The sequence below is a fragment of the Galeopterus variegatus genome, unplaced genomic scaffold (genome assembly GCF_000696425.1).
Source record: "Galeopterus variegatus unplaced genomic scaffold, G_variegatus-3.0.2 Scaffold472, whole genome shotgun sequence".
NCBI classification, from domain to species: Eukaryota; Metazoa; Chordata; class Mammalia; order Dermoptera; family Cynocephalidae; genus Galeopterus; species Galeopterus variegatus.
The window spans coordinates 501163-511879 of NW_007726583.1; the positions used below are offsets into that span (position 1 = coordinate 501163).

The following is a 10717-nucleotide window of genomic DNA, read 5'->3' on the forward strand; positions in this document are numbered from 1 at the left end:
ACCCTTGACTTGGTGTTGTCAGCACCACGCTCACCCAGTGAGCAAACCGGCCATCCCTATGTGGGATCCGAACCCGTGGCCTTGGTGTTATCAGCACCGCACTCTCCTGAGTGAGCCACAGGCCGGCCCCACACATCGTCTTTTTAGATCTTCACAAGAACATTTGTGAAGGGTACTTTTTTTACCCTCACCTGACACCAGAGGAAAGTGAAGTGGTAAGAGGTTAAAAGACATAATGCCACATAGTGAGTAAGAGTAGGAACTAAGTTCTCTGTCTTCTAGATGAAGACATTGGGAGGAGAAAGTGTGGAGATGGGGCCTTGTTGTGGGCAGAGAGCCTGTGTTAAGTGATGAGAATGGGGTCCAAAAGAGAAGGGCTGTTTTTGTCTTGTGGGTGGGAAGGAGAGATGAAAGGGTTCAGCAGCAAACAGGAGCAGAGTCAGAAATGCATGCCGTTCCTTTTGGAGCTAGGCTGGTGCCTTGAGACTTGACTTCCTCATTCATTTCGTCTGTCACCTTTGTTTTGTCCTGTGACTTTGCTTTCATGTTGCAATCAGTGCACAGTGTGGCTCACTACAGTGCCATGTAGACACCAACGCAGAAGATGTGTGGCTTAGAAAATAAAGTGTTCCTCAAAGTCTGTCAATTTTCTTATCTGTAAAATGGGAGATTGTATTAGGTGATCTGCAAAATCCCTTTCAGAACCAACACTTTGTAGTTTATAGGAATTGTTAAAAATGGACAGAATAAATTCTAAACCCACGATTTGAAACTTAAGCTAAATTTGAAACTTAAGATTTGAATTTTATTTCTTTATTTTTTGAAAAAATTTATTTTATTTTGTCAATATACAATGTGGTTGATTATTGTGGCGCATCACCGAAACCTGCCTCCCTCCTCTCTCTCCCCTCTCCCTCGCAACGACCTCATATCTGTTTGCTTGTCGTATCAACTTCAAGTAATTGTAATTGTTGTGTCTTCTTCCCCCCCCCAGTTTATTTGTGTATTTGTTTATTTATTTTTAGCTCCCACAAATAAGTGAGAACATGTGATATTTCTCTTTCTGTGCCTGACTCATTTCACTTAATATAATTCTCTCTAGGTCCACCCATGTTGCTGCAAATGGCAGTATTTCATTCTTTTTTATAGCATAGTAGAATTCCATTGTGTAGATATACCACATTTTCCGTATCCACTCATCCGATGATGGACATTTGGGCTGGTTCCAACTCTTAGCTATTGTAAATAGTGCTGCAATGAACGTTGGGGAACAGGTATACCTTCGACTTAATGATTTTCATTCCTCTGGGTATATTCCCAGCAGTGGGATAGCTGGGTCATATGGTAGATCTATCTGCAGTTGTTTGAGGAACCTCCATACCATTTTCCATAGAGGCTGCACCATTTTGCAGTCCCACCAACAATGTATGAGAGTTCCATTTTCTCCGCAACCTCGCCAGCACTTATCATTCACAGTCTGTTGGTTATTAGCCATCCTCACTGGGGTGAGATGGTATTTCAGTGTGGTTTTGATTTGCATTTGCCGAATGCTGAGTGATGTTGAGCATTTTTCCATGAGTCCGTTGGCCATTCATATATCTTCCTTTGAGAAATGCCTGTTTACCTCCTTTGCCCATTTTTTAATTGGGTTACTTGTTTTTTTGTTGTAAAGTTGTTTCACTTCCTTGTATATTCTGGATATTAATCCTTTGTCAGATGTATGTTTTGCAAATATTTTCTCCCACGCTATTGGTTGTCTTTTAACTCTGTTAATTGCTTCTTTTGCTGTGCAGCAGCTTTTTAGTTTGATACAATCCCAATTATTTATTTTTCCTTTCTTTGCCAATGCTTTTGGGGTCGTATTCATGAAGTCTGTGCCCAGTCCTACTTCCTGAAGCATTTCTTCTATGTTTTCTTTAAGAAGTTTTATTGTTTCAGGGTGTATATTTAATTCTTTAATCCATTTTGAGTTGATTTTAGTATATGGTGAGAGGTATGGGTCTAGTTTTATTCTCCTGTGTATGGATATCCAGTTATCCCAGAACCATTTGCTGAAGAGGCAGTCTCTTCCCCAGTGTATAGGATTGGTGCCTTTGTCAAAGATCAGATGGCTGTAGGTGTGTGGGTTGATTTCTGGGTGCTCTATTCTATTCCATTGATCAGTGTCTCTGTTTTTATACCAGTACCATGCTGTTTTGGTTATTATAGCTTTGTAGTATAGTTTAAAGTCAGGTAGTGTTATGCCTCCAGCTTTATTTCTTTGCTCAGAATTGCTTTGGCTGTGTGTGGTCTTTTGTTATTCCATATGAATGTCTGGATAGTTTTTTCCATTTCTGAGAAAAATGTCATTGGAATTCTGATGGGGATTGCATTGAGTTTGTATATCACTTTGGGTTGTATGGATATTTTCACAATGTTGATTCTTCCAATCCAAGAGCATGGGATATCTTTCCATCTTCTTGTGTTCTCTTTAATTTCTCTCAGCAGTGGTTTGTAGTTATCGTTATAGAGATTTTTCACCTCCTTGGTTAACTCAATTCCCAAGTATTTCATTTTTTTGGTGGCTATTGTAAATGGGCTAGCTTTCTTGGTTTCTCTTTCTGCATGTTCACTATTGGAGAATAGAAATGCTACTGATTTTTGTGTGTTGATTTTGTATCCTGCAACTTTGCTGAAATCATTTATCAATTCCAAGAGTTTTTTTTTTGTAGAAACTTTAGGCTGTTTGATATATAGGATCATGTCATCTGCAAACAGGGACAGTTTGACTTCATCTTTTCCAATCTGGATGCCCTTTATTTCCTTCTCTTCTCTGATTACTCTGGCTAGTACTTCCAACACTATGTTGAACAGGAGTGGTGAGAGTGGGCATCCTTGTCTAGTTCCTGTTCTTAAAGTAAAAGCTTTCAGCTTTTTCCCATTCAGGATGATATTGGCAGTGGGTTTATCGTATATGGCTTTAATTATGTTGAGATACTTTCCATCTATACCTAACTTGTAGAGAGTCTTTATCATGAATGAGTGTTGAATTTTATCAAATGCTTTTCAACATCTATAGAGATGATCATATGTTCCTTGTATTTGATTTTATTGATATGGTGTATCACATTTTTTTGATTTGCATATGTTGAACCAACTTTGCATCCCTGGGATGAATCCCACTTGATCATGGTGTATAATTTTGCATATGTGTTGCTGTATTCTGTTAGCTAGTATTTTGTTGAGGATTTTTGCATCTATATTCATCAAGGATATTGGCCTGTAGTTTTCTTTTTTAGTTGTATCTTTACCTGGTTTTGACAACAGGGTGATGTTTGCTTCATCGAATGAATTTGGAAGAATTGCCTCTGTTTCAATCTTTTGGAATAGTTTGTAGAGAATTGGTGTCAATTCCTCTTTGAATGTTTGGTAGAATTCTGCTGTGAATCCATCTGGTCCTGGGCTTTTCTTTGTTGGGAGCCTTCCGATAACAGCGTCAATCTCTTTTACTGTTATTGGTCTGTTCAGATTTTCTGCATCTTCTTGGCTCAGTTTTGGTATTTTGTGAGTGTCCAAAAATTTATCCATTTCCTCCAGATTTTCAAATTTGTTGGCATATAGTTGTGTATAGTAGTCTCTAATGATTCCTTGTATTTCAGAGGTATTGGTTGTAATGTCACCTTTTTCATTTCTAATTTTTGTTATTTGGGTCTTCTCTCTTCTTTTTTTTAGCTAGCCATGCTAATGGTTTGTCAATTTTATTTATCTTTTCAATAAACCAATTTTTTAATTCATTGATCTTTTGTATCATTTTTGGGGTTTCAATTTCATTAAGTTCTGCTCTGATCTTAATGATTTCTTTCCATCTGCTAACTTTGGGTTTGGATTGTTCTTGTTTTTCTAGTTCTTTAAGGTGAAGTATTAGGTTGTTCACTTGCCATCTTTCCATTCTTCTGAAGTAAGCATATAATGTGATAAATTTCCCTCTTAGTAGTGCTTTTACAGTATCCCACGGGTTTTGGTATGATATATCATTGTTTTCATTAGTTTCAAGAAATTTTTTGATTTCCTGTTTGATTTCTTCTTGGACCCATATGTCGTTAAGTAGAATGCTGTTTGATTTCCATGTGTTTGTATAGTTTCCAGAATTTCGTTTGTTATTGATTTCTAATTTTAATCCATTGTGGTCTGAATAAATACATGGGATAATTCCAATTTTTTAGAGTTTGTTGAGACTTGATTTGTGACCTAACATTTGATCTATCGTGGAGAATGATCCATGTGCTGATGAGAAGAATGAATATTCTGAGGTTGTTCGATGGAATGTTCTGTAGATACCTGCCAAGTCCAATTTGTCTAGAGTGTTGTTTAGATATTGTGTTTCTGTGCTGATTGTTTGCCTAGATGATCTGTCCAATATTGATAGTGGGGTGTTCAGGTCCCTTGCTATTATGGTATTAGTGTCTCTTTCATTCTTTAGGTCTAGTAGAGTTTGCTTTATAAATCTGGCTGCTCCGACATTAGGTGTGTATGTATTTATGATTGTTATGTCTTCTTGATGGGTCAATCCTTTTATCATTATGTAGTGGCCATCATTATCTCTTTTTATGGTTTTTAGTTTAAAGTCTGTTTTATCAGATATAAGAATAGCTACTCCAGTTCGTTTTTCATTTCTGTTTACATGGTAAATCTTTTTCCATCCTTTCACTCTTAGTGTACGTGAGTCTTTATAGGTGAGGTGGGTCTCTTGAAGGCAGCATATAGTTGGGTCCTCCTTTTTAATCCAGCCAGCTAGTCTGTGTCTTTTGATTGGGGAATTTAATCCTTTTACATTAAGAATTGTTATTGAGAAGTGTTGATTTACTCCTAGCATTTTATTGATTTTTGTTTGGATGTCTTAAGTGTCTTTTGTTCCTTTCATTCTGATTTACTGTTTTTTTTCTATATTTGTTGATACCTTGGGTTGTAGATAAACTTTTTTTTTTCTCTTCATTGTTGGCATTTTTTTTTTACTAGTGAGTTTTGATTTTTCTTGAATTTTTATGGCAGTGGTAGTTATTTTTCAGGTACCAAACCCAGTACTCCCTTGAGAATTTCTTGTAAGGGTGGTTGTGAGGTAGTGAACTTCTGCAGTTTTTGTTTGTCTGAGAAATATAATATTTGCCTGTCATTTCGGAAGGATAGCCTTGCGGGGTAGAGTATTCTTGGCTGGCAATCTCTGTCTTTTAGTATTTTGCTTATACCACCCCATTCATTTCTGGCTTTTAGGGTTTGTGATGAAAAGTCTGATGTTAGTCTGCTTGGGGCTCCCTTATACGTGATTTGATGCTTCTCTCTTGTAGCTTTTAAGATTCTCTCTTTGTCTTTGAGTCTTGCCAATTTGACTATAACCTGTCTTAGAGAAGACCTTTTTGGGTTGAATACGTTTGGGGATCTTTGAGCTTCCTGAATCTGAAGATCTGTGTTTTTTCCTATACCTGGGAAGTTTTCTGCCACTATTTTGTTACATGTGTTTTCAATGCAATCTCCTTTTTTATCCTCTTCTGGAATAGCCATGACTCGGATATTTGAGTGCCTAAGGTTGTCTGATAACTCTCTTAGATTTTCTTCAGTGTTTTTAATTCTTTTTTCTTTTTTTTTGTCTGCCTGTGTTATTTCACACAGCCCATCTTCAAAGTCCGAAGTTGTCTCTTCTGCTTCTGCAAGCCTGCTGCTTAAACTCTCTGTTGTGTTTTTTATTTCATTGAATGAATTCTTCAGCTTGGCAAGCTCTGCAACATTCTTTTTCAGGGCATTGATTTGCTTGTACATTTCTTCTTTCAGGTCCTGTATACTTTTCCTCATTTCATCGTGTTGTCTAGCTGAGTTTTCTTGTATCTCATTTAGTTTCCTTAGAATTATCACTCCAAATTCCTTGTCAGATATTTCAAGGGCTTCTTGTCCTATAGGATCTAGGACTTGAGAGCTATTATCCTTTGGTGGTGTACTTTCTTGATTTTTCATATTTCTGGTGTCTTTCCTTTGATGTTTAGTCATTGTGGGAAGGAATTTCACAGTCTACTGGTTTGACACTGTTGTCTGATTAGGATGCTGATGGGGCTGCCAATTTGGCATGGCTGCCTCAGTGTCTGCTCTGTTGCCCACTGGCACCTCAGGTCTTAAGCCTCTCCAGGGAGGCGCCTCTCTGGTCATCACACACTCGGCTGGGCTGGGGATGGAGTCTGGCAGCGGCAAAGCCTATGTGCTCCATTGTGTGCTGGCACCATGGGGCATGTGGTCTCTGCAGATCTCAGTCCTCTCCAGTGGGGCGTGGATGGAGTCTGGCTGCTGTGAGGCCTGCCTGCTCGGTTGTGTCCTGGCACCGCAGGGTGCATGGTCTCTGCGGATCTTGGGCTTCTCCAGCGGGGTGCCTCTCTGGTCGGCGTGCATTCGGTTGGGCTGGGAATGGAGTCCAGTGGCCATCAGGCCTACCTGCTCGGTCGCCCGCTGGCACTGCAGGGCACGTGGTCTCTGCAGATCTTGGGCCTCTCCAGAGGGGCCCCTTTCTGGTCGGTGCGCACTTGGCTGGGCTGGGTATGTAGTCTGGCATCGGTGAGGACTACGTGCTTGGTTGTGCGCTGGCACCATGGGGTGCGTTGTCTCTGTGGATCAAGATTTGATTTTTATCTCAAGTTTTCTTGCCCTCTCTTTTCCTTTTTGAAATGACTTTTTAAACAAAAAACATATTCTTGTCTCTTCTAGAATATTATTTTTATTATGTTTGGGCTTAATGTTTCTGTAGCAATACTGTCACACTAATACACACCTATCTTTTCATTCTAGGCCCTGGAGGAGCAGCTAAAGATGTGTAAGTACTTAATATTATCATTTTATAGGCTTTCTGAGGAAGATGCTGTTTTTCATGATGATGACCTTTAGATATCTGTGGATATGGCTGAAAAGACATGAAAATACTTTCTGTACTATGTGCATATCATGATTATCATTTGGTTTATCACCAAAGTGCTATTTGAAGAATGCTGTTTGTGATATTTTATTTTTTCTTTTCAGTTCCCCTGACATTTTAACTCAGAATCTTAAGAAAGAGAAATGTTTGTGTTTTCATCCCAACTTGTGTAGAGATTTCCTCTAGTAAAAAGCAAGTGATTATGGAAGAATTAAGCACATAGCTCCTATGACTATGGGATGTCTTAGAGTTAGCTGGAGAGGAAAGGCTTGAGCCAAACATTTACCAAATGCACATTGAACTGTTTTAAAGTTGATAACTAGATATTCAAGTTAATGTATATGACCATTGAATGTAGTCGACATTGACCTGATCTTCGGAGCATAGGACATTTAATACAGAAGCAGCTTCTCCCTATGCGAGGTTTCTGGAGCTCAGGAACTCTCTTGGTGATTCTGTCATATCCCTTCTCTGCATCCTCCTACCTCTAACATAGATATAGTAAGGACAAGAGCATAGGACATTTAATACAGAAGCAGCTTCTCCCTATGCGAGGTTTCTGGAGCTCAGGAACTCTCTCGGTGATTCTGTCATATCCCTTCTCTGCATCCTCCTACCTCTAACATAGATATAGTAAGGACATTACAGTAGTTCACTGTTTAAGAGTGTTTGAGGTTACCCCATGGAGGGTGGGATCAACGCTTCTACCCAAAACTGAATTGGATGTTAAGACTGATGGCACCACACAACATCAAGAGAATATGAAAAGATTTATTACTCACATACTGAGGCTCTCTGGGGAGAGCAAGGCAGGCTTCCAAACTGGTTCATTCAGCTGGAGTGAAAAAAGAGTTGAGCGACTTTGGTTTTTATTGTGGTTGGAGAGTGGGCCGGGGTGAGGGCCTTTAAGTGTAGGCAGAGGTTTGGTCTTCCTGCTGGCATAGGGAAGAAGTGCTCAGGCTTTTTGGCTTGCACAGGTGTGAGGTGCAACAGGGAGGGATGGAACTTGAAAGGTGTGAGTGGTCAAACATCAAAAATAGAGTCATACTTTTTTATTGCAAAGAAGAATTCAGAAAAAGGTAGAATGGGGTTGTAAAGTTTGCTGGGAACTAGACGTGCATTTTGTATGGGACATTGGGTAAAAAGGAAGCAGTAATAGATTGCTGCAAACTGCTGGTTATAATGTTTTGAGTTTGTTACCAGAATATTTAGCGACAGTGAATTCTGCATCTTTACCTTATTCCTGATATTGCGGTATTTTGGTCTTTCCTTTCGTCTTTCTCTTCCATTTCTATATATTGCCAGATTAATGTCCTTCAAGCACTGTCTTGCACTGGTAGGGCATCTGCTCAAAACTTTTCATTTATTCTCCACTGCCCACTGGATTAAGCCCAGAATCCCTTGGGAATAGGAAGGCTGTTTGTGCTTTACCTTTAGCTGACTGGCACTGCCTGATGTGGGGGGAGATGCTGCAGTCAGGAGTAGCAAAGCCAAGGACTGAGAGGGAGCTGGAGACCTGCCCAGCCAGTGTCAGGGGCCCACGCTGACTCCTTGTTTTCTGTTTCTTTTCCTTGCTTTTGCTGTTCTCTGTGCCTGAAATGGCCTTTTCCCCAATTCTACTTGTAGAATTCGTTCCCCAATTCTCTTCAGAGCTTATGTCTTACTCTTTGCAAGAAGTATTTCCTGGATCTCCCAACTGGATACAGTGTCTTTCCCTTCTGAACTTTTACAGCATTTTGGACTTCTCTTATGATACACCATATTGGATTGATGTTATAGTTATTCATGTTCTTGTCTTTTATCCCTTGGAAATTGAAGGAGGTGAAATGTCTTACTCATTTTAATGCGCTCTACAGTTATTAGTATCATGATTTCAACGTAGTGTTTAATAGTCTTTGAATGAATTCCATCATTTGTCTTCAAGGAGAGAGTGATTTCATGACTTCCTCTTTCTTCTAGAGGCATGGAAATTTCTAATGAAATTTAGTAACGAATTTGTCAACAGAATTAACTGTTCCAGGATGTGAGATGCCATTTAACTACTTTTTAAAGTCCTGAATTGTTCAGATTTACGTTTTCTTAGACTAAACCTCATTATATGTCCTATAACTAAAAAAACAAACAAACAAACAAAAAAAAAACCAAAAGTAATGGCATTAAAAAATGGCCCTCTAAGAAGTAAATGAAATAAATTTAATTAGAAAAGGTTAAAGAATATTATAGTGTTACTTTTTCTTGCACAAAAGATTTATTCAAACATTTTATGTTTTAAAATGGAAGCTATAGATTTAGAAATCTTGACTATGACCTTAGGTGATGCCATGAATGAATGAGAAACTAAGAAATTAAGATGATTTACATTTTTTTAATCATGTAGATTCAAAAATTTAAAAAAATCTGAACAGATTAATCCCAAACCAAAAGAAATGGCCAAAATAACATGAGTACTGAGAGTAGAAAACTTCAAATAAGGCAACCATCATATTACACAAACCACATAAAAGTCTTTTGGGAGAATTAGAGTTATATTTGGAAGCCAGAAATATGAGAACACTTCAAAAATTCCGTGGAAAGATTTGTATTGTCTTTTCATTCCACTTTTCCATGAACTTTTTGAAGTATCCTTGTATATTAAAAAATCAGTTCCCTAGGGAAGGTTTGCAAATTTTACTATCTCTCCCTTTTCCTATTTATTTGATGTTTTCTGTAGGCAAGAAGTTGGTATATAATAGCAAAAAAAAAAAAAGGTATTTTTGCCCTTATATAGATCACTGTCTACTGGGATCAAACTACAGTGTGATAAATGTAAATTATTAAAATAGTCACAACTTAATGCTGGTCCGGGTCTTGATGGACTAGCACGAGTTCATGCAGAGCAGGAGAAGCATGGTGGCCCCTGGCAGAGGGAAGAGAGTGCAAAAGGCAGGTCGGCGCGGGCGAGTGGCAGGTCTTCTGGGATCAGCCAGCAGGTTTTCCTGAGCCTGTGGTGCAGCTGGGCAGAAGTGACAGAGGATGGGCTGCGGCTGTGCGTGAAGGGCCTTTGGAGCTGGGCAGGCAGTTGTACTTGATTTTGTATGCAGCCGAGAGCCATTCGAGATTTTTGAGGTGGAGGAATTAAATGATTACGTTTGCCTTTTAGGGCAATAACTCCCAAAGCAGTGTGCTAGATGAGATGGGCCATGGGAGCATCAGAGAGCAGACAGCTGCCACGGGAAAGGAGAAGAGGTCCTGCCTTCAAGTATGTTTGGAAATATAATTGATAACATCTGTCCAATGACTGAACGGGGAAGGAAAGGACAGGAAAAGCTGAGGATAACACTACTGTTTCAAACTTGAGCCAAGGGAAGGGATGGCTAATAATCCAGAGAGGTCAGTGGACTGAAGGAGGCAGAGGAGCCATTGTGTCGGCCACATTGGTCACCTTGGCGACTGTAGTTTCAGATGAGCAGTGTGAGAAAGCACTGGGTCAGAGTGGAAGTGAGTGGGAAGCAAGGAGGCGGAGAGAGCCATGTGTGCTCCTTCATTTTGCCATGTTTAACCAGACGATGGAATGATGTTGGTAACTTTTAAAGGGAGCATATTTTAAAAATGTGTATTTCTATTGTAAAAGGAATACCAAGAGGGAAAGTACAGAAAAGTATTTTTTTAGAAAAAAGGAAAAGCTGGGGCCGGCCCGGTGGCGCACTGCTACAGTGCGCCGCTTGGGAGCAAGGTGGTGCTCCCGCCGAGGGTTCGGATCCCACATACAGACCGGTTCCCGCTCACTGGCTGAGCGAGATGCGGGTGCGACAC

At 39.6% G+C, this 10717-nt stretch overlaps 1 protein-coding gene across 1 annotated transcript in view; it reads left to right on the forward strand.

Annotated features, from left to right (window-relative positions):
- The first annotated feature begins 6351 nt into the window (after window positions 1-6351).
- LOC103587660 (chromosome unknown open reading frame, human C12orf75) overlaps window positions 6352-10717 on the forward strand; it is a 33782-nt gene continuing 29416 nt past the window's right edge. The window contains exons 1-2 of the mRNA XM_008569175.1: window positions 6352-6457; window positions 6802-6826. Of these exons, the coding sequence (XP_008567397.1) occupies window positions 6352-6457; window positions 6802-6826 (131 nt within the window). The remainder of the gene's footprint in view (window positions 6458-6801; window positions 6827-10717) is intronic.